The sequence below is a fragment of the Mesoplodon bidens genome (genome assembly GCF_964165515.1).
Source record: "Mesoplodon bidens genome assembly, chromosome: 3".
Classification (NCBI taxonomy): Eukaryota; Metazoa; Chordata; class Mammalia; order Artiodactyla; family Ziphiidae; genus Mesoplodon; species Mesoplodon bidens.
Genome location: NC_138178.1, coordinates 100,534,376 through 100,559,211, shown reverse-complemented (window position 1 = coordinate 100,559,211; position 24,836 = coordinate 100,534,376). Strand labels below are relative to the sequence as shown.

General features: G+C 44.1%; 1 protein-coding gene across 2 annotated transcripts in view; it reads right to left on the bottom strand.

Annotated features, from left to right (window-relative positions):
* Positions 1 to 22,420, bottom strand: part of SCG5 (secretogranin V) — a 54,532-nt gene extending 32,112 nt beyond the window's left edge. The window contains exons 1-2 of one of the 2 annotated variants that reach the window (XM_081227124.1): positions 22,274 to 22,420; positions 20,552 to 20,784 (exon numbers count right to left, since the gene is read on the bottom strand). In XM_081227124.1, the coding sequence (XP_081083250.1) occupies positions 20,552 to 20,765 (214 nt within the window). In that variant the 5' untranslated portion in view covers positions 20,766 to 20,784; positions 22,274 to 22,420. The remainder of the gene's footprint in view (positions 1 to 20,551; positions 20,785 to 22,273) is intronic. The other variant, XM_081227123.1, reaches the window with a different exon arrangement.
* Positions 22,421 to 24,836: the final 2,416 nt, after the last annotated feature.

Genomic DNA, 24,836 nt, shown 5'->3' with positions numbered 1-24,836 from the left:
TCCCACATGCCGCAGAGTGGCTGGGCCCGTGAGCCATGGCCGCTGAGCCTGTGCGTCCGGAGCCTGTGCTCCGCAATGGGAGGGGCCACAACAGTGAGAGGCCTGCGTACCGGAAAAAAAAATTAAAAAAAATAATAATAAAATAAAATAAAAAATAAAGAGGAACAGATGAAGTTAAATTTAATAACTAGAAAAATTTATCCCAAACTATGCAAATTGCTATATGAACATGTAATCAATATAAAAAATGACTGATGAGATATTTTGCATTCTTTCTTTCTTTCTTTTTTTTTTTTTTTGGTACTGCCTTCCAAATCTGGTGTGTAGTTTATATTTAGAGTACATTGCAATTCCGACCAGCCATATGTCAAGTGTGTAGTAGTCACCCATGGCTGGGGTCTGTGTGGACAGCTCAAGCTCACAGAGGAGGTGAGGCATGGTGTGCAAAAGTGGAGGCTCTGCAGTCTGAATGCTTGAGTTTGAATCTTGGCTCCATCACACTACTGTATAACCTCATCTGTAAAATGAGAATACAAATAATGCCAATTTGAAGGGGTTGGTATGAGGATAAAATAAAAATAAAATAAATAATATAAATAAATCAATAAAATAAATTTTAAAATAATTTAACAAATTTAAGTTAAAAATAAAAAATTAAAAATAAAACAAATAATTGGGCCTCCCTGGTGGCGCAGTGGTTGAGAGTCCGCCTGCCGATGCAGGGGATACGGGTTCGTGCCCCGGTCTGGGAGGATCCCATATGCCGCGGAGCGGCTGGGCCCGTGAGCTATGGCCGCTGGGCCTGCGCGTCCGGAGCCTGTGCTCCGCAACGGGAGAGGCCACAAGAGTGAGAGGCCCGCATACCGCAGAAAGAAAAAAAAAAAAAAAAAAAAAAAAAAAAAAAAAAATAAAACAAATAATAAAATAAAAATATAAAAACTAAAAAACTAAACTAAAATAAAATAGACCTTGTGAGTTTTTTTGCATGGATCTTGGCAAATATTAAGTTGTTGTAATTTTACAATACATGTGCTCCATACTTAAAAACTTAATGTGATCCTGGACAAGTTATCTTACCCCTTTAAATATTCATTTTCCTTTTCTGTAAAACAGGGGTGATAATAATACTTCATTAAGAAGATTAACTTGTACAAACATAGCACTTAATAAATGTTCGTTTCTTTCCCCTTGGATTCAGGTGTCAACAAACAGAGAAATAGCCGAAGGGCCAGCAGAGTTGGAACAGAGGTAAATGGGCCTGGGTAATTGGCAAACTGGATCGTCACAAGGTAACTGTGCGACAGGCAAGCATCTAGATGGTTCCAACCTACCTCGGGCAGTTTGAGAGTGCCCACGGAATGTGCCTCTTTTGTAGTCCCTGTACTAGAAGCCATCTAACAACAAGCAGGCTCACTGTTTCATAGGCTGATGGAGGATGGATTTACATCTTATATGATACGTCCCTATGTATGCCCAATTCAATAGACAGCCGTTCGGTATTTTAAAGCTACAGCCATGACTTGATTCTCTTGGTGTTAATAAGTAGAAAAACAAATAAACTATTCATTTACTATATAATTCAAAATCTCTAATGGTAATGGCCTTGACTGCTTTCCTACTCCGAGGCTTGTTTTTTTCATATTTAAGGTCTTATACAAGATTTTGAGAAGGAAAACTTAAAAATTTTAATTAGAACCATATCCTAAATATCCTTCTGCTCCACTGCATATTTGTTTATTTTTTCTTAGGATTGATTTGTTAAGAGTTTTGGAATTACCGGAGAAGAGCTTTTGAGGATGTTTGAAATCCATGATTCAAAACAGGGAAGGTCACAAGAGTGATGGGATTGGTTATGACACTAGAAGGATCCAGCCATTCCTCAAACCAGGGGCTCAGAACACTCCACCCTGCACTTCAAGGAGATGTTGTAAACCCTCCCAAGGTTTTAATGCCCTTTCGTGCTTTAACGTTCCAGAAGGCTCATTTCTGAATAATAATAAAACTGCCACGAAAAAACAAAGTGAGCTTTAGATGATACCAAGGGCTCAGCGATTCCTCCCACCAATGGAAAGGGAAATTTCGATAAGACACGAACAGTACTTGATTTTACCTAAAGGGACTCACAGCTCTGACTCCTCACTTCTCCAAGGAATTCAATAAAACTAAGTGTAACAATAAAAAATGAAATAAAACAAACATCACGAAAACACCCTCCACTAAACTAGGTCCCCTCTTGACCCTAGATTTATCTCTGTAGCCATGTTATATCTTTCAGAAAGTGGCAAAAACCACTCTTTTTTTTTAAATATAGGAGTTAATGCTGATATGATCAACTAAATAAAACAGAATTGGGCACAGACAGATGCCTTACCAAAATGGAAATAAATATCCTGAGAATCTGCATAGAGATTATTCAGGATACTCATGTTATTCTAACTAATTCAGTGGCATCAGGCACAGTTTTAGGGAAAAGGGGCCCTGATGAATAAATGTACTTTTAATTCATTTAAAGGCAGTGATTTGAAATTTAAGGGACTTTGGGGTGAGTTGGGGAGGGGTGTGCAACCACAGAAATGTCATTTAAACCATGAAAAGTTTTTCATCCAGAAATCCCAAGGGTTTTACTTATGTTGATGTCTATTCCCCACCTGATAGAGGGAGAAGAATGATTATGAGAGGAAGAAGGGTCTCTGAGACCAAAATTGGAGGCACAGATAGAGGTTGGGTTTCCTTAGGCATCCCTGGCCCAGCCCACAGTTGTGAAGAAATTATTATGGATTTATTATTATGCTTTGGAGCCTCATCTCCTAAGTGAGACTGTAGCCTCTTTACCTCTCTCTGTCCCCTTCAGTATATATATATATATTTTTTGGCCGCACAGCTTGTGGGATCTCAGTTCCCTGACCAGGGGTTGAACCCAGGCCATGGCAGTGAAAGCCCAGAATCCTAACCACTAAGCCACCAGGGAACTCCCCCCTCAGTATTCTTTACATACAGCAGCTATTCAAGACATATTCATTGATGGAATGGCCTCCATTCTGTGAGACTGGAGGTAACTAAACGGTTCTCAGCAGGTTATGTGTTATTTATACAAACAAAAAATTCTAGCAGAACACACATGACTAGCTGCTATAACTGCTCCTAGAGGTGGATTTACAGTGAAGTGAATGAAGCTGAAGATCAAAACCTCTCATTTTCATAGACTGCTTCCAAGGCCCTGGACCTAATTTTGTAATTTGGTGTTATTTGCCTTAAAGAGGGTTTCCAAATTACATAAGCTTCAAGCCTCACAAAGCTTGGATCTGCTCTGGGCTGTTCTTAAAAGCCATCCATGAATGCCATCGTGGAGTTTTTATCTGCCATTATTTTAACTCCTACTTATCCAAAGCAAATATAAATCAATTAGCTCTGGAACCATGGACAAATTAGGCCTGGGTTTCCTCGTTTCTGAAAATGACAAGCAACTGCATAGGATTCCTCAAGTCCCAAAAGAGAGAGATGCGGAGACGATACAGTGGGAAAAGAAGGCAGCAAAGGACCTGAGCCCCCAGCCCCAGTCCTGGCTGCACTGCTAACAGCTGGTATGTGACCTTCAGTGAGGAACTTCGCCTCTCCAGACCACAATTTTCTCTACTGTGAAATGAGGCAGGTGGACAAGATGCTCTCTGAAGCCCCATCTCGTCCTGTGCTTCCAATACCCTAATTTATGCCATAGGCCACACCTCTCACCTACTCTCACCAGATGCTCACAAGAGCCCCAGGGAGTATTCAGTGGGGTATTCTGGTGAGCTTCTGGTTTCTAATTCAGTGTTCTTTCTGCAGTACGCCACTGCAGACACTTGCCAGCCGAACAGTAAATAAGGCTGATGTCACTGGCTTTGATGGCCTTCAAAAAATGCGCTGTTGTCATGCCGAGTCAAAGATGATGCTCTGACATGAACCAGCCTTGTAGCGTGTGGACGTGGTGATCACAAGCATGCAGCTCCCTTCCCACGAGAGGCAGTGGATTTGAAGCCGCAGCTGGTACAGCTGGTCTGCAGGGAAACGTCATTTTTTTCTCATGCCTCCATTCTAAACCAGGTTTCCTTTTCTCCATTACTTGACTGTCCATTGCTGACAGCTAGACAATCATTGGAATCACCTGGGGCACCAAAAAAAAAAAATCCTCAGCAGCCGCAACTCCCCAGAACTACCAAATTTACATTCCTGGAGATATTGGGGGCCAGGGATCTTTAATTCTAAAAGCTTCCCAGCTGATTCTGATTACCCAGCGGGTGAGAATATCGCTGTTCTCGGTAGTTTTCTCTATCTTAACAGGCCTGGAAATGCCACAGCACTTGAAACAGTCTATCCCGCTACTCTGATGCCTCTTGTTACAAAGTCAGCTGGGGCAGTGTTGGCTGGGACAAGTAATAACAGCCAGAGAACACCACCCCTATCACAAAAGACCGCGCATTGTACGATCCCGTTATATGAAGTGTCCAGAGTAGACAAATCCATAGAGTAGATGAGTGGTTGCCAGGGGTTGGGAAAGGGGCATAGGAAGTAAAGGGAGGGGATGAGGGGGCAGAGATGGAAGGAGTGGTGATGGCTAAGGGGAATGGGGTTTCTTCTGGGGATGATAAAAGAGGTCTAAAGTTGACTGGTGATGTGAATATGCTGAAAACCATTAAAATGTATGCCATAAATGGGTGAATTGTATGGTATGTGAATTATATCTCAATAAATATATAAGTAAATAACCAGCCCTAACCTTCCCTTCCTCCTCTGCACACACACATAAACACACACCCACACACGTACCATGCCAATTTGTGATCACTGGCAGGTTAATCACAAACACCCAACAAGTGAATGTCCTCCGTGTTTGGCATTCAGCCTCCTTATCACCTCACTCACCTGGGACCACTTGTTATGACCCTCCTCCCACCCTCCCAGACCAGATCCCAAATTGTCCCAGGCCAATGGCACCACCTGGTGGCCAACCAGGGAAATCTCTGACTAGGTATTTCTGCGCTACCTCCTCTCTCACTGTCTGAGGACCTCAGGCATAAGCCATTCTCTCCTGTTTTCTTCTGCCAACTTCAGGGTTCTGTTAATTCTCATTTAGGTAATCTCCAATTTATACACAAGCATTCCCTTCCATCTCCTCTCCCAACCCCTTCCCAGACTCCCCTTCAACTGCTGCTAAAAAGCTTAAGGAACTTCAGTTATAAGCCTGCACTGTGAAGAAGGCAAAATCTGAAAGTGGTCAGTCACAATCCGATCTACTAAAGAACAACACACCTTATTAACAAATATTTTGGAGAATATGAAAAGCAAATAGCTACATGATAGATGGAAAGATGGTCAGTTTTGCTGGTAATCAAATAAATACAAGCTGAAACAATGAGTGTCATTTTTGCCTGTCAAAAGATTTAAAAAGGTAATACTAATAGTTAACAAGGGAGACAAGATTCCCACAAACAGAGGAAGAGAGAGCAGCCCTATTACTCCAACATTTACAGAAATCAATCTGACAGTAGGTAGGAAATGGAACCTAAAAATATGCATGGAGCTTGACCCAATTTTTCTTTTCATAGAAATATATACCCTAGAGAATTTATCAGGAGTCTACACAAAGATTCATATGCAAATATGATCACTGAAGCAATGTTTTTGATGGGGACAAACTGGAACAACTCTAAATGTCCTGTATTTGGGGAATACTTAACTGAACGTGGGATAAACATATAATAGAATATAAGTCAGTTACTAAGAATAATTACAGTGATTTTTAAAAATGATAAACAAAAAGGCTCTTGATATCATATTAAGTATAAAAATCCAGATTAAAATATTTACAGTATGGGGGGAGGGATAAATTAGGAGGTTAGAATTAATGCATACACACTATTACGTATTAAATAGATAACCAACAAGTGCCTGCTGTATAGCACAGGGAACTATACTCAGTATTTTGTAATAACCTATAAGGGAAAAGAATCTGAAAAAAAAAATATATGTATGTATAACTGAGTTGCTGTGCTGTACACCTGAAATTAACATGACATTGTAAATCAACTATACTTCAATAAAAAATATCTACAGTATGATTTTTTTAAATTACATATATATGCATAGAAAAAGAGACTGGAAAGAAGCACAATAAATGTTGAAAGTAGGTATCTCTCCGTGGTAAGACTGTAAATAATTTATTTTCCAAATCATCCACAGTAGCCTTTATTACTTTTATAATAAGAAAAATTACTATAAATATAAGTAGTCCATACCACCTAGAGAGTCTTTAAAAGTACCCCAAATTTCCTTCTGAAATGTGCTGCACCAGGAAAAATAAAGCCTGCAGAGAAGTGGTTCTCCACAGGGGGCGATGTTGACCCACAGATGACATTAGTTCTGGTTGTCACAAGTCAGGGAGTTCTGCTGGCATGCAGAGGGCGGGTGCCAGAGATGGAGCCCTCACAGCAGAGAAGTCTCTGGCCCAATGTCACGGGTGCTGAGAGTGAAAACCCTGCTCTCAAGTCAAACTCACACGATTTGAATCCAGACCTGTATCTGTATCCCCCTTAGCTGGTCAGTCCTGGCCAATTACTCACCGACTCTGCACATCAGCTTGCCTTTGTGAGAGAGAAGCATCTGCATAGGATTCCTGAGGGCAAAAGTAACTATATATATATATACATATACATATATATATATATATATATATATATATATATATATATATATATATATGTATAGATATGTATATATATATATATATAGTGTCTGGCACATAGTAGATGCAAAATAAACATTAGTTCTCTTCCCCTAGAACCACATTTAAAGGAAAAATACTATTACATATTCAATTTTGTGTTTCCTTTTGTTAGGTATTATAAAAAAAGAGCTTCTTAACCTTTTAACTAACCTCAATTACCCTTTTCAAACGTACATTTGGAGTCAAGTCAGCTTTGATGTGCTCTCCCCAGATTCTAGAGCTTTAATATCAGGTTGATAGGATGAAAAAAAGTGAATTCTTGAATCTACTAAAAACTCACGGAGGCAAATGTTCTAAGTACTGGGGCTAATGTAGGTGAAAAGCTGATCTTCTGTCCTGACACTGCCCACTGGGTCCACCCTGGGGTCTGGAGGGGGACACAGGGCACCAAAGGACACACAGGTGTTGTGTGTGCATCTCTGCTTAAATCGGAGGGAGGCTGACGGTCATCACGTGCTCTCCTCGGTGCTGTAACTGGGGGTGAGGGATGAGATCTGACTCGTCTTGGACCACAGATGAAGGCACTGAAGCAGGGTGGGGAGGCCTGGGTGGGTAGGCGGGCCGCAGAGAGAGTTGCGTGGGTACCAGGTACCGATCACTTACTCTGCTCAAGGCCTGGATCTGGAGAGCTGGGAGGAGCTGACCACTCCCTGCCTGCAGGCATGTCTTGCACAGCCCAGACCCCTAGGCTCCACAACTCTGCCTGTAAAAAAAAAGCCAGAGGCGCTGACCTGGCTCCAGCGTGCTGTATACAGACCCAGTTCAATGAGAACCAACTGCCAAAAATCCTCTTCACTGACCCCATGCGAAAAAAAAGAATCCTTCTGATATTAGTATAATGCATCATTTACCGTCAGAAGAACTGCTCTTTTACCCATCCCTTCGGAAATATTTTCAGGCAATAGCACCTGCACTGTTGCCATATTTTTGCACACTCCAGTGACCAAGGACTATTCAGAGTCTGGACAAACTCTACAAGTGGTCCTTCCCATCATCTGCTGAAGGATTAAAAAAAGAAGAAGGCAGGCAAGCAAGAGACAGGAGAAGCTACCCACTGGTTCAGTTCAGGAGACGGGTGTCTCCAGTAGTTTACAGCAAAGGGACTCCTCCCAGCAGGCCCATCCACTCTTGCTGCTCAGGTGGAAAATGTGAGTCACCCACATCTCGTCCAAACCGTGCTGGGCTTGTTGACACAGGCCTGCTGAGCTCTTGGACCAGAAAGGTCCCCTGGGCCTCTACAGGGCAGGCCACTCTACTGGACTGACCATCTCCTCAGCCACAATCTGTCTTATGCAAAGATAAACTCGGACAGGCCACCAGGGGAGATGGCCAGTAGTGCCCCGAGCCTGTCACGGATCCCTGCTGGAAGGGCCCGTCACTTTGGTTGTTTCCAGCCCTGAGGGGAGTATCACTCTGCCTTACTCGGGCCAAACACCATGCCACACCCACTGGGCACCAGCGTCCTCTGAAGTGCTGGGAGGGGTCAGTCTCTGGCCCCCTGAGAGCTTATGATCCAGTGTGTCCAACACAGAACAGGTGGAGCAGCTAGAGGAAGGAGCTGGTCCACAGACCATCCAGCCCGTGCTGAGCATGGTGGGGGGCACACTCCCTCGATTCTCTCTCTGACGTCCACACGCGCTGAGTGACTGAAGCAACACCTACCTCCGTCCCCCAAGATCCCAATGGTGTTGATGCCTAATGCGTACGTATCTGACTAAGACACAAAGAAATACCCCACCCACCTCCCACCTAAAACCACCACCGCTGCCGCTGCCAGCCAGGCTCGGGGCAGCCTTTTTTTTTTTTTCGCGGTACGCGGGCCTCTCACTGTTGTGGCATCTCCCGTCGCGGAGCACAGGCTCCGGACGCGCAGGCTCAGCGGCCATGGCTCACGGGCCCAGCCGCTCTGCGGCATGTGGGATCTTCCCGGACCGGGGCACGAACCCATGTCCCCTGCATCGGCAGGCGGACTCTCAACCACTGCGCCACCAGGGAAGCCCAGTCTTCTTGACTTTTAAGATGTTTCTATAACCCATGTCATGGCCAAACACAGGACATATAGTCATAAGGATAAGAAATAGAACAGAGCATGGTTGGGTATGTAAAAATAGCTATTTACTCGTTTTCAGGAAGCATCTGTCTTCACTAGAGTCACATGTTCCTAACTCCTAAGGTCAATACTAGCTAGAGCACTTCATAAGACTGGGTGTGGGGGGATTGGGGGGGATGGGTACGGTACTGGTTCCTCCAAAGTCTAACACGCAACTATGGTGGGCAGTTTCCCCAGGCCAAGCCTAGGAGGACGCAGGGAACATAGGATATGACCATAGACATGACCATCTTCCAGCCCTGAAGCCATTTATACCTAGAAATATATATGGTAGAATGAAACAGGTAATGACCATGACAACAATACTTCCCATATGAGTAACATCTCATATTGTCCCAAACACTTTTATATGTATGATTTAACTTGACCGCTATATCAACCCTGTGAGATGGCCTGGGTAGCTGACCTCCATCTTCAGACTGGGAAACTAAACTTCATAGAGTTTAAGGGACTTGCTTAGTGCCACAATGGCGGGTCTGAGCCAGGACTCAAACCCCTGGGCTTCAAGCTTCGGTGCTTTTCCTGCTATGCCACATGATGATCACCTCCCCCACCATCCACACCACGTGCCCCTTCTGCCACTCCAGTCCCATGGTACACCACGGGTAAAAGTCACACTTAGTTTTAATCGTGGTGCCAAGCTGTGGTCTGCTAAACCCTCCCAGCCGGCTTCCACAGCTTTCTTTACAAACCGTGGTGCCCAAGGTATTTGCACCAATTTGTTCCAAGAGGGCAGTTTGTCAGAAAATTTGCTTTCTGAAGCTTCATGTCCCTGAAACACCATCTGCCCCAATCCGCCTGTGGTTTACCACGACTCCCAGCATCATTACAGCTTCTCAGCTAAATATCACAGGATTAGCCAAGTCTACGGGGATGGAAGACAGCTGGTTGGAGAAATTCAGTCCAACCTAACACAGCTGGCTCGCCAACTAGATCGAAAAGCTCAAGCTGTGTGATTGTGGGCAACTTGACACTTTTTTTTCATTGTCAGAAAGGTTATATCAAACGAGACAGGGTTTGGGAAAGTAGTTTTGCAAACCATAAAGCATTATATAAGATTTTGTTTCCACTATTCCATTTCCCATATGTGTGTGATCTGCTTTGTCCATTATCTGTGGAAATCGTGTCCTGTGGTGACTCAGAACGCTGCTATTGCCATGCCCTGTCTCCAGATGGCAAGTCTCAGGTGACGAGGTCCCAGCTTGAACCTGCTCTGGGCTTCAGATAGGACAGCTGTGTCTAGGAGGACACCAGCCAGAAGCTATTTGCACGAGGAACTGAGATGCCTCCTGGGGAAAAGCTCAAACCAAAGCAAGGAGGAGTGTGGTCAGCAGACCCCGAGGCAGGGATAAGTCCTGCCTTTCTGGTTAGTGGGCGGGGTGGGGGAGGGATTGTTAACCCCTATGGTGCCTGATGCCTAGTTAGGTTTCTCTACCTGTGCAACCTCTCCTGTGATCTATGGAGAGCAAGGTGGGGGGCTGGGTGTTGCTGGGAACAGTGTGAAATAAAATGGAAAGCTCTGTTTTCCTAAAACTCTCTAGGGTTTAGGGGCACAAGGTACACTGACGGGGCTCCCCCTGCCCTCGCCACCCAACACTTTATGACAGGCTCCCTGAGGTTGAACAGCTCAGTGGCTGGAGTCTGGAGGATGAGGTGTGGTGCACAGCTGAAGGGGACAAGGAGAGAAAGAAGGGAAACATGGGTAAGTGCTCCATGGTAGGGGCCAATGCACTGTGTTCAGACTCATACGTGGATTTAGGGCACTTTGCAGGAGCTGAGGTCCTAAGTGAGTAGGTGGGAGAAGAGCCACTGAATTTTGAATTATTAGGGTTAAAATGCTCGGAATAGGGAGTTCCTGGCGGTCCCGTGCATCCACTGCAGAGGGCAGGGGTTCAATCTCTGGCTGGGGAACTAAGATCCCACAAGCCGCGTGGTGCGGCTAAAGAAATAAAAAATAAAAATAAAATAAAATGCTCGAAATATAGTTACAGGCTGGATGATCTTGACTGATCTAACACTAGTTTCACCTGCTGGCATCTCAGAGGTCAATGTTGTTTCCAAAGAGCAAATACAGTGAGAGGTTCTTTCAAAAGATATTTCGTGAGCATCTATTATGTGCCTGGCCCTGTCTAGGCCCTGCAGATACAAAAAGCAGGGCAGACATTGTGTCTGCTCCTGCAGATCTTACAGTCTGGCGAAGAAGGCAAGCAGCAACCTCATCATAAATGCCAATTCACAGGCAGTCTATATAGAGCAGCAAATTCCAGAAAGATCAATAACGAGCCCAGGAACAGGGATCATCCTTAAAGATAAACCTATTTCCCCAGTTTGGTCCAAGATCAAGCCTGTCCTCAACCACACCATTAATCAACTAGCGTAAGCAGCAGCATGCTCTGTTGGACAGAACAGAAGAAGGGTACACAAGGGTCCAGCTCAGGCTCTGAAACACATTCAAATACCAGCTGCATCCCTGGACAAGTCTCTTCTCTGACCTTCTGCTTCCACATGTGTCAAATGTGGCAAAGAATACCTGCCCTCCTTGCCTGAATCAAGGAAGCAAGTGTGAGGGGCGAGCATGAACCTCACAGCATCCCGACATACTTCTGCCTCTTCCCTTTTTTCCCAGCTGAGGAAAGACCTAAATCCAGGCCTCCATCTGAGCTCCCGGTTTCATCTCCTCCCACCTCCCCAGGAATGTTCACCACTCAGTCATCTGCTCTTCATCCCACATCTTTAACTCTCTATTGGGTCTTGCCAATTAGCACTTCAACAAGTGCAAATCTCTAAAACAACCACCTACACGAAAACCTTCCTCATCTCTACATCACCAGCCCCCCATCCTTCCACAACTGTTACTCAGTCTTCTCCCCACTACCCGACACTCTGGAACAGATGTTTACATCGTGTCTTCTCTCCTGTTTCCTGCACTGTGGTTTCTGGCCCCACTACTCCGCAGAACCTGTTCTGCCCAAAGACCCCCGGGAACTTCAGTGTTGCTGCACTCAGTGTCCACTCTACACCCAATGGTCCTTATTTCACACAACCTCTCTGCTGATTTTGACAAAGGTGACCACTGCCCCTTCCTGAAACACTCTTTCCTTGTTTACACTGCACCTCTGGTTTCCTTAATGCCCAATCTTTCTTGGTTTCCTTCACAGATCCTTCTACCTGGCCCTGCAGACTGAGTTGTCCGGGCCTTTTCTCAGGTGTCTGCTCTTCTTTTTTTTTTTTTTGTGGTACGCAGGCCTCTCACTGTCGTGGCCTCTCCCGTTGCGGAGCACAGGCTCTGGACGCGCAGGCTCAGCGGCCATGGCTCACGGGCCCAGCCGCTCCGCGGCATGTGGGATCTTCCCGGACCGGGGCACAAACCCGTGTCCCCTGCATCGGCAGGCAGACTCTCAACCACTGCGCCACCAGGGAAGCCCCTGCTCTTCTTACTTGATACCCACCCAGGTAATCTCATCCATTTCTATGGCATCAGCTGCCACTAATATGGGGTTGACTCCCAAACCCCTTCCTTTACCCAGACAGCTCTCCTGTGTCAGATACACCTGAGTGCCTTCTGAACACCTGCACCTGGATGTCCCAGGGCACCTTAAACACAACAAAGTCATCATTTTCATCTTATCCTCCCCCCACACCAGAAAAAAAAAGCAGACCTCTCCCTATTCCTTTTCAATTTCTTATCACTATCCATGCAATTGCCTAAGACAAAAAACTGGAAATCATCCAGGGAAATTTTAAGGATTTGAGTTCAGTGTGGTCTCAACGGATCCCCAAAGGACATGGGCCAAACTGGAGGCCCTGGTCCACTCAAAGACAACCCTTCAAGCCCATTGCTCTCATTGGCTCTCCCAGGATGAGGATAACCTAGAAAGAGATTTTAGTCAGGATACCTGGGTCAAGAGTCAGCCCCACCCCTTCCTCCAAATGGCCCAGGTTGGTTGTTCAATGTTAACAACTCTTCCCTCCAACCTTCAAATGGGAAGCAACCATTGCCACCCTGTGGCCAAGTGGAGGCACTGCGGCTCCTTTACGAGGCCAAAGATTGGCCAAGTAGAGACTCCTTAGGATCTGCCCCTTCAAATAGACCTTACCTTACAAAGACTCTCCCCCTGATATTTATTAAGAAAATAATCTTGGTTCTCTTTATTTTAAAATAAGAAAGATGAAGCCCAAAATTTAGTGTTATAAAAAGGAATTTTGGTATTTTTAGGTTTGGCAATGCTGGTTTAAATTTAATCGGGATCCATCAAGTGCCAGTATTTATAAATGTCCCAGTGGCTTGGTATCTGGGGTTATCATGTGGTCTAGAATGGTGGAGAAAATGAACCAGTGGTATTGAGGAGACTCTTTTACCTGAGGCTGTTATTCTGAAGACTGAAGCACGTTTTCTGGTTGGATTCATCAAAAGCTAACATTAGTGTCAGCTGGCAGAGCCACTTCTGATTCCCACGCATCTCTATCCCATAGCTAATGGCTCTCTGAATCAATCCCTTGGACAGCTGGTGGCTATATTTGTTTCTAGGGATAATATAACAGCAGTAGCCATTTAGCTATGTCATAGGGACAAATGAGCCACTTTGAGCTTGGAGGGAGGTGGGCACTGCTGAGATACAAGGTGCACTGAAACACAGCTGAACTGTACTGCTTGCTAACTGGGTGAGTCATCCAAAATAATATCAGGGAAAGCCATTAAAGACTGGAAGCGTGTTCCTGATATCCACAAAGTGAGAGGAGGCAGGCCTACATTCAGTTACTAACAGAACCCACTTGTGAGAGCGGACTGAAGCCCCACTATGAGAAAACCAGGTTTCAGAACAGTTGCTGAGATCACACACAGCTAATACATAGTATGGTTAAAACTCAACCCGTGACCACTTAGGGGGTGGGGTAGGGAGGGTGGGAGGGAGACGCAAGAGGGAGGAGATATGGGGATATATGTATAGCTGATTCACTTTGTTATAAAGCAGAAACTAACACACCATTGTAAAGCAATTATACTCCAATAAAGATGTATTTTTTAAAAAAAAGGACTCAACCCAGCTTTTCCTTACCATCAAAGCATGTTTTCTTCTCTATAAAACAAGTTGGTGCCTGTTTGTCTTTACTTTGTATTTTTGTTTTGCTTTGGGTTAAGAATTTACACATTTGATGGCCATCCTTTAATAATATAGTCCTTTTTTTTTTTTTTTTTTTTTTTGTGGTACGCGGGCCTCTCTCTGCTGTGGCCTCTCCCGTTGCGGAGCACAGGCTCCGGACACGCAGGCTCAGCGGCCATGGCTCATGGGCCAGCCGCTCCGCAGCTTGTGGGATCTTCCCGGACCAGGGCACGAACGCGTGTCCCCTGCATCAGCAGGCAGACTCTCAACCACTGCACCACCAGGGAAGCCCTATAGTCTCTCTTTTTCCCCAGACAGAAGATGAGCACAAACCACAACTCTTCATTAATTACTTAATGGTTAGCAATTCTCATGCTAGAAGATGTTTCTCATACAAATTTTTAAACCCCATGATTATTTTCTCTACACTATATGCAAGGCTATGTAAAATCAGTTAATTTGGGGGCAAAGTATGATTAATCCTCACAATGTTTATAACATCATAAAAAATCTTTACAATTGTAATTAAAGGAATACATTTATTTATGAAGTTTCAAAACAAGAAAAAAAGAATTTACACATTTGAAAGATGCTCCTTACTGAGTCATGTTTAAGGTACCTACAGAGAAGTGAAAAATAACCTCCAACCTCTTAGGATGTTTTGGGCAAATGCTTCCTCCCCAGGGACCACTTAGAGCAGGTCAACCAGAAGGCTGGCTTAACAACAGGTGACTTAACAACCAGGAGGCTGGGTACCAGGTTTCAGGAATCCTCTATCTATTGCCTCAAGTCTAGTTGGCCCCCTGCTGGTTTCATTCTATAACTGCAAAAAGCCTTTCCCATTTCTCAATAGGCCCCTGTACAGAAGATTCAAACCTTGCACCCTGGTGATCAGTCATAGTCAAAGTAAATAGACCTTTTGCCAAGCACATTATCACTGAGTTCCTGGCAAAAACCTCTAGGTAGATTTTTTAAAACACAGAACAGAAATGGAATATTTTCCTTGAATTGAAAGGAATAGTCTCAAAAGATCCAGAAGTCAAATAGAATTTATATAATTATTGCTGCCAGATATACTTATTTTTAAAGTATTTATTCAAATATACATTCATTCTTCAAATATTTACCAAGTGCCTACTATGTGTCTGGGTATAAAGCAGTAAATAAAATAGATATTGCCTCATGGAACTGCCGTTCCAGTGGGGAGACAGATAATACATAAGCAAGGAAACAAACATTCATTATAAACTTTTTAAATGCTATAGAGTTTTAAAAAAACAAAAGGGAGGGCTTCCCTGGTGGCGCAGTGGTTGAGAGTCCGCCTGCCGATGCAGGGGACACGGGTTCGTGCCCCGGTCCGGGAAGATCCCACATGCCGCGGAGCGGCTGGGCCCGTGAGCCATGGCCGCTGGGCCTGCGCATCCGGAGCCTGTGCTCCGCAACGGGAGAGGCTGCAACAGTGAGAGGCCCGCGTACCGCAAAAAAAAAAAAAGGGCACTGTGGCAGAGAAGGGGGTCACTCAGAGAAGCCGGGTAGGCCTCTCTGAGCGGATGACTTTGAAGCTGAGCCCTGCAGAGGAGGACAGGTATACGCAGAGTGGAAAGAACAGGTGAGAGCCTGGAGGAGGGAAGACACTGGTGTGGGTGTGGGGCTGCAGGGAGGTTGGCAGGGATGAAGGCAGAGTGCAGGTGAAATGGGCAAGGAAGTTGTTGGCCTTCACAAGCACAGCCTAAAAGGCACCTCAACATTAACACGTGCAGGGCTTCCCTGGTGGTGCAGTGGTTAAGAATCGACCTGCCAATGCAGGGAACACGGGTTCAACCCCTGGGCCGGGAAGATCCCACATGCCGTGGAGCAACTAAGCCCATGCGCCACAACTACTGAGCCTGTGCTCTAGAGCCCACGAGCCACAACTACTGAGCCCATGTGCCACAACTACTGAAGCCCACACGCCTAGAGCCCGTGCTCCACAAGAGAAGCCACCGCAATGAGAAGCCCGTGCACCGCAATTAAGAGTAGCCCCCGCTCGCCGCAACTAGAGAAAGCCCGAGCACAGCAACAAAGACCCAACGCAGCCAAAAATAAGAAACAAAAAAAAACAAAGAAAGTTCCTTTCCAGGATATCATGCCAATATCCTGGTGTCACCCCTGGCTCCTCTCTGTTTTTCAGTTCCTACCTCTAACCCACCAGCAAATCCTATTGGCTCCAACTTCAAATATACCCATCCTCTGACCATGCCTCACCACTTCTCTAGCTGCCATGCTAGTATACCCCTCACCTGGATTATTACCTTAGTCTCCTAACTCATCTCCATTTCAGTGCTCCCTCCCTACAGAGTATTTTCAAGACAGCAGTTGGAGTGGTCCTTTTCGAAGGAAGGCTGAACACATCACTGTCCAAAGTCTCCAGTGGCTTCAGATACACGCTCAATGGAAAAGCCAAAGTCGCTGTAGGACTGTAAGACCCTATGACACGATCTGTTCCCACACACCACCTCCCACCTCCCCTTCCTGCCCTTACCCCAGTCTCATCTCTTCCTGCGCTCCTGAGTCCTGGGCTACAGCCACACTAGCCTCCTCACTCTAACCTTATGGCTTTCGCATTTGCAGCCCTCTCCATCTGGAAGGTCGTGGATCACACAGCTGACTCTCTCAACTCTTATTTTTGCCTGTCTTCCCAGTGAGGAGTCCCTTGCTCCTATTTTGTTTTCTCCATCCCCCTCTTCTGCTTTATACTTTTATAGCACTTATGACCATTTGACTTATTACATATTTTACTTATTTCTTTATGTAATGACTCTATCTACCCTGTCCTGCCAACCTTTCAGGTTCATGTTCATTTCTTCAGTACATAAAACAGTGCCTTGGCATTCAAAAAATGCTTGTTGACTTGACAAATGAGTGGTGAGAACAGTGGACTACAATGGACTAGGAGAGGACAGGAGGTGAGGAAGTACATTAGCATGTGTGGAAAGGTTGCTGTGGAAGAAAAATGGTAGAGTAACTCAAAGGGATACGGGATCAAAGGAGGAAATAATTTTTTAGTGGGATATATGACCCCAGTGACCTAATAGTAATTTACACTGATACTACATCCTATTTTAAAAGGACAGTTTATAATGCTATGTTTGAGAGCTTATATACATCTTCAATAGTGAGATTAATCTAAGGATTATACAATTAATTAATCAGAGTAGACACAATAAGAGGAAATTGGCTTCTATGTGCCACTTATTAGACAATGAACAGCCCTACATGCAAAGAATTGAAGAGTCCAGTAATTGTCACGTAATATGACAATGATGATTCATTTAGAAATGATTTCATGGTAGAATAGTTGGAGTATGCTAAAACTTTATTTTTGTTTCTCTGAACTGGAATATTACCTGCTTGCAGGTGAATAAATTTAAATCCTACCCCCAAGCTAAACGGAAGCTTCAAGAAGTAATTCACTCAAGGTCACGTTACTGATAAATGATGGAGTTGCCGGTTAAATCCAGATATCTTTGGGAACAGTTTATGTTAAATGTGCATTAAAATTCACACCAGAATATATGTATGTATGTGTGTATATATATATATATATATATATATATATATATAGCATATTCTTTCTATAAAAATTAGAAAAACTTTCTAACTTGGTCCTTCATAACAAAATACTAAAATAAATGTTGAAGGGATATGGAAGATACCCCATGTATCTGTCAGACGCCTGGGAATTAGCATGAATGAATGTCAGCAGAGACAACGCAAATAAACGGATGAGTTGAAACAATCCCACACTCACATGAGAAAATATTAGACCACCCAATAAATTAAATGCCAAAGTCCAGGACAGGGAAAAATCCCAGGCTGCTTATTTTGTTTCCCTGTTAGCTTGCACCCAAGCTGTCATAGGCAGAATTCTAAGATGACCCCCAAGATTCCCACCTACCGGCGTACACGCCCTGCATAATCCTCTGCCTTTGAGTGTGCGTAGGACCTGTGGACTATCACTCCCTTGATAAATGACAAAAGTAATGAGATAGTCACTCCTATGATTATATTGTATTATGATTAGCAGACTAAAGGGATATTCTCCCTCTGGATTTGAGGAAGTAAGCTGCCATGTTGTGAGAGGGTCAGATGGCTTACAACCAACCTGAGAGTGGCCTCTGAGAGCTGAAAGGGACCCTGTTGACAGCCAGCAAGAGAAAGGGGACCTTGATCCCACAACAGCAAAAAACTGAATTCTGCCAACAACCTAGATGAGTTTGGAAGAGGACCCCAAGCTCCAGCCAAGACTGCATCTCCTGTCAACACTGTGATTTCAGCCTGACGAGACTGAGCAGAGGGCCCAGCTAACCCATGCCTGACTCCCGACCAAAGGAAACTGTGAGCTGATCAGTGGGTATTGTGTTAAGCTGCTAAATGTGTGGTAACAGAAAACCAAAACACAAGCCGATATTCATCCCTTCCACAGACACTGTTAGAGAAGACCCAGCATGGCTATGACGTCACATTACCCCAAGGGTAATAATGAAAGCAGAGTTTTTAATTCTGAATTGTTCTAATCCATGCTCTTTCACACCTCCAATACCTTTTCACTTGACATTCCCTGATGAATTCAAACTTCAAAACCCAGGTCAAATGTTGCTTCTTCAAAACAGCATTTCCTTACAGACACCCCCATCCACTCCCAAGCAGAATAAATGACCATGTTCTTTATTTCCATGGCAGCAGCTTGCCTGTCCATCTATCAAAGCACTGGCCATGATGCACTGTAATAACCTCTCCCGGCTCCCACCCCGCAGACTGAGAATCTTTTAGGGCAGAGCTGCCTCAGCCTCCTGCACGGTGGCCAGCACAGAGCGGGTACTGAATAGCTGGCTACTGAGTGAAGGAAAGGAGGCTCTGGATATACATAGGCTGTTGATGCCCAGGGAGTTGCTGTTTCTTTTCCACACAGATGATCAGGCCTCCAGTATTAATGGAAACCTAGAAAGCCATCTCCATGACAACAGCTGGGTGACTAATCAAGCACTTTTACTGGTTAAAAGGGCAGATATTTACTGTCTTGAAAGAGCTGGTCTGAAATGGGTAGGTGTACTTGAAGCCAGAGTTGGCAGCAGATGCTGAAAAGGATTTAGATTCACCCCAGAAGGGGTGGTGTGAAGCTCTGTCTGATTTGTTCTGCCTCAAGCCCTGTGCTAGATTTGCATGCTTCTGATTCAAATCATTTGTGTTAATCCATTCCTGAAATCAAATGTCAGCCTAAATAGACAACAACTCCACAGAGTTAGTTTTACTCAATGGTTTAAAACTATGGGTAACAAGACAGAAATGAGAATCATATATCAACAATATCCATGGCAATCCCAGGACCCCCAAAGCAGATAGCTGTTTTAGGAAATTATAGACTCAGGCAAAATTATACAAAATCAATGCACAGGAAATAGTATTTGCTGGGTGTGTGTTTTGACGAAACTCAGAGAAAGAATTCATGTTTTTTCTTAGGACCCACTCCTGTGGGCAAACACTTGAAGTGCTCTTTTGTGTTCAGACTAAATTAACCATGCTACTGCTTTAGGGCTCCACCTTGGTGGAGAAAAAGAGCATTCAGAATCAGGGATACAAAGCAAGGCATGGAAATAAGGCACCTGCTCTTAAGAGCTGCTCATCACCACCTCATAAGAGCGAGATTCCAATTCTCTCTATAAGTAAATCACTAAACAAAAAAAGTATCACTTTCTAATAAAAGTATTACAATCGTATTGCCAGAAACTTAGAATTAAGGTGGGAAATGGTCTTATCACCCTAAAACAGTTAAATTAACATCTGTTATATTAAAAAAAATTTTTTTTCAGTTATTGACATAAACTCTTAACATCAGTACCTCTTTTGGCTCCCTTGGGTTTATCTGACATCATCCCTAAGAATCAAATCAGATCCTTTAGGTCTTATATATATATATATATATACATATATATATATATATATATATATTTTTTTTTTTTGCAGTACGCGGGCCTACCACTGTTGTGGCCTCTCGCGTTGTGGAGCACAGGCTCCGGACGCGCAGGCTCAGCGGCCATGGCTCACGGGCCCAGCCGCTCCGCGGCACGTGGGATCCTCCTGGACTGGGGCACGAACCCGTGTCCCCTGAATCAGCAGGCAGACTCTCAACCACTGCGCCACCAGGGAAGCCCTAGGTCCTATATTTTGAAGATCTTTTACAAACACTGGCTGGCAGTGGCTCAGAGGCAGCCAACTGGGACACAATTTCCCAAAGATCAGTTTGGGAGAAGACAAGGGGGCTGGGTTCTAATCTTTTTTTAGTGATAACGCTAGATGCTCCTTCATTCACTTACTAAATATTAATGTACCAGATTTTGTGCTAGATGCTAGGGCTACAGCTGTGAATTAGATAAGGTCCCTGCCCTCACAGGACTTATATTCTCATGTGTATGTATGTATCTATAAACTGTGTAGTATAAGAAGAAAGGGAAAACAGAAGGAGGAAGTAGAGTTTCTTCAATATGCATTAATTATTTTACTGCTAATGGAAACTGCAAACTGGCAGAACACAGTAAATACCTTCGATGCTCTGTGGGCCCACAAGGTTCATGGCCTGGTGAGCTGGATACTCTACCCGTGGCCTGGCAATGCCCAGCTGCTCCATCACACCATGGAGCAGCCTCTGGATATCTGTTTCTGAGACCCGGTCAGGGGTTCTTGGGCTATAAGCAGCTGTTGCAGTCCATCCAAAAGTCAGCCAAAATACTAGGCCAGAGAGCATGGTAGAAACCATCCTGGCAGCAATTTTTAACCTGCAGAAAAAAGACCAAACATATATCGATTGGCCACAGCTGGCAATTGTGATGATGCAATCATGTAATCACTCCAGGGAGTGATTCAAGGACCACCCAGGAAGGGACTGCAATGAAAAATTCTTAAGGATTTGCTTAGGCCTTATGTGTCCACCCTAGCCAGGACATCAGCTGTGAGAAGGTATTAAAGAAACAGAACAGTCTGTCTGAGATAGCCAATTCCCTCTGTCCTCACATTCTTGGGAAGACTAGACTATAATGGCACTTCTCACTCATTTCTTATTGTCCTTACAGCTCCCTGGAAGCTCTGCATTACGCCTACCCCACCATTCTCTCCCTCCCTTAAACAAAGAAAAACAAACAACAACAAAAATTTGCCTCACTTTTGAGAAAGGGAGAGGGAGAGTGACATCTTGACTTTTCTAGTCCTCATGAAGAAAAGGCTCAGGGGAAGGAGTTGGAAGACACAAATGGTAAAGAAGCATAGAAAGCTTAGGAGTGGTACAAGGGAACATCAATACACACAGCTCAGGCCTGCCCTCTAATCTGGGAAGGAAGATGAAGGATGCTTGCTGCACCACATGCTGGCAGGGCGAACTTGGACGAATGTCTCAACTTCCTTCTCTGCAAAAAGGGATGAGAAAAGCATCCGTCTTATAGGGTTACTGTGAGGTAAGTGTGAGGGCACACGTAAGAGGACTGAAAACAATGCCAGACACAGAGCCCCCTAGATTGCTATTATTATGTTGGCAATACTGCCTTACTGTTCCGGAGGTTCGAATTTGGGGAATCGAAGGGTGATGAGAGAGAAAACAGAACAGGTGAAGGAGGCTGGAGAAACCTTGTCTGGGGAGTCAACCTGTCCTGAATGTTGGCTTCCACGCAACCAGAAGCCTGCAGAACAAGAGAACAAATATTCACGCAAATTCCCTCTGCAGCTGCTGAACCTTAGGGCGGAGACTGCAGGCAGCGGCCATGCAAACCCTTTTGACCATCCTTCTATGGCAACGCGCGGGGGGGAGGGCGGGGGGAGAAGGTGGTGGCGGCATGCATTTCTTCCCTGAAACTGAAATATTCATAATCCCCAATATCTACTTCTGTAAAGGAAAGGCTTTTTAAAAAGCCACTCAGATGTAAAACCCTATACTACAAAGAGCTGAGACAGCAAAGCCTGCAAAATCTGACGAAAAAGGCCAGAGGCAGACACCAGCCTCTCCGGCCATCTTCATCTTTCCCTCCTCCGCTCTGAATGCAGGATGTCTTTGTTTCATTTACACTCCCAGCCAAGTGTTCGGATTTGATCTCCTTCCTCGGTACTCCTTCCCTCTTATTCAGAGCCGAACCGCCGGTTCCCACACCCATCCTTTGTCTGCCCCCCGCCTCCAGCTCAAGGATTTCAGCACGGCGCCCTCCCCCACTCCCGATCGTGAAGAGCCCGTTGGTCTGGGTGGGCGTCAGGAGGTCGAGCCGGCCTCAGCGCAGCACTCACCGAGCGGCAGCCGGAGGAGCCTGCTGCGGTCTGGGCCTCGGTGGGGGTCGGGCGCGAAGCGGGGAGATCTGGGTCGCTGGTGCGTCACCTCCCTCCTCATCTTAGCCCCGCCCCGTCCCTCCTCCAGCAGGTGGAAGTCGCCTGGCCAGGACTCCCCACCCAGAACTCAACTCAGATGCTGGGGCCTTCCGCCCACGCATTCCACATGCACATCTCACAGAGACCCTCTTCCTCTATCGACCCCTGTGTAAGTAATTAACCTTTTCTCAAGCAATTATCCAAACAATATGCCAGATCGCCTCGCCATTTTTGTCTTTCGTTCTCAATAGCACACCTTCCAGCTTTTAAGAAGTCTTTTAGCTTGAAGAGAAAAGAAGCACTGGGACAATAGAAGAGACAAACAAAAGTTGAAGAGGCCTTAAGAGCTTTTAATGATGGCAATGATTAGGTAAATCATGAGTGCCTTCAGAAGCCTTTTCATTGAGCAGGAAACCTATGGGGTATTTAATACAAGATGATAGAAATTGCTGTTACAGTGATAAACCAAAACCACGTGAAAACCATTAGGAATATTAGTTCTGAGAGCTACTTCTAAACTTCCATACCAACTATCAAGTAAGATTTCTTTTGCTGGAAGAGAAACCATACTCCCTACACATTGTGGAAATGTACCCAGGTAGATCCAGAATACCTTCTGTAAAAGATTTATAGGGGAACTTTGAACATTTGAATTTTGTTCAAACACAAGAATTGAAATGGAAAACCATACAATGAATATAAATATTTAAATTTCTTTCGTCAAGACTGGGGATTGAAGGAATTCCCTGGCGGTCCAGCGGTTAAGACTCCCCCTTCCAATGCAGGGGGTGCGGGTTCAATCCCTGGTTGGGGAGCTAAGATCCCACACGTCTCTGTGGCCAAAAAACCAAAACATAAAACAGAAGCAATATTGTAACAAATTCAATAAAGATTTTAAAAATGGTCCACATCAAAGAAATAATCTTAAAAAAAAAAAAAAAAAGACTGGGGATGAGTAAAGTACCTGGAGGTCCAAGAATAAGTACCTTGAGGAGGTTAGAATCCAGAACTCTGTACATACCCTAGCTCTGTTCCCCAAATCCATTATCATCTACAGCAATTTTATGCAATGAAGAGGGGGCCTGCCAAATTCATCCATGGTCTTTTGGCTTGAAGCCAACCTCCTTCCTAGCACCTTTTCTTCCACGGATGATCTTCGGTTTCCAGCTTTTTGTTTCAGTGCATGCTAAATCAACTGGACAAATACTGTCTATTGGTTCTAGGCTCAAAAGACCATGCTGGGGTTTAATATTTATTATTCACACATACTGAGGTTTTATTCAATTCTGAATTTTACATTAATGTTGTTTCACTGTTGTCTTCATTTTGTGCTTGGAAAGATGGAGAAGCCATTACAATTTACTGCCTTTGTGATGAATGGAAATTTGACTGAAATAGACTAAATTGTTTATGCTTCATATGAAATTTGATTTTCTAAAAACAAAACATCTATTATATGTCCTGAGCTTGATGATTTTCAAAATCCTATATCAAATTTTTAATGATTTTAGAATATTGCCAAGCAGTCTATTAAGTTCTATGTATAACTGTATTGTTTGTTGCTCATAATAATCAAATTAATATTATTAATTTATTTACTTGTAAGAACAAAGTGAAAATAGTTCTTGGAGTTACTACACATGTCCAGACACTTTAACTTTGTTAAGTATGTTTGTATACCATTTGATCAAATATCCCCATGAGATTGGTAACATGTCTATTTTTTTATAAGAAAAAATGAAAGCAGGAATATTAAATCAAGTCTAAAACTCAGCTTTCCCGACTCTCCAATTACTGCATCTCCAAGGTTTGCACCTTCATAATCCTTTAATCTGTATTGCAGCTTTCAGCTAACAAAAAATGGGAGTGACGTGGGTAGTTTTCTTTTCTAAATAAATATCTTTCATTATTGATTAATGATTAATCTCTCAGAATATCCACTAATTCAGGTGATTTGTACAGTTAATTTCCTATGACTTCTTACTGAATTAGTCTTCCAATTCAACATTTCACCTACCCCCGTGGATATAAAAGGACATTGATGTATTTTTAAAAGTGTAAAAGTAAAGTTTAAAACAACTGCTTTGAACCAGACAAGAAACATCTCAGAATTTATAACTATTTTCTATATCCACTTACTCTTAGAAATACCATAAACATCTGAAATGCATACCCAGTCTATATTAAAAACCTGTTTTGATGTTAGATAAACACGATGTTTATATCTACAGATTTTTAGTCTTTATATAAGTAAATACTTACTAATTCTGAGAAAGGGTCGATTCCTAGGTAGTGAATATAGAAACAGGAAATAGCTTTGAAATAAAACAGATGTACTGCTATTAGGGAGAACTTGGTAAAGCAAACCTCTGGTGACTTTAAATTTCTCACACAAATTCATGCTGCCTGGTTGCTCGGAATGGTGTGCAGTGTGGTTCTATTCTGCCCCAAGCTTGAATGTGGCACCCTAACAACTGACCTGCAA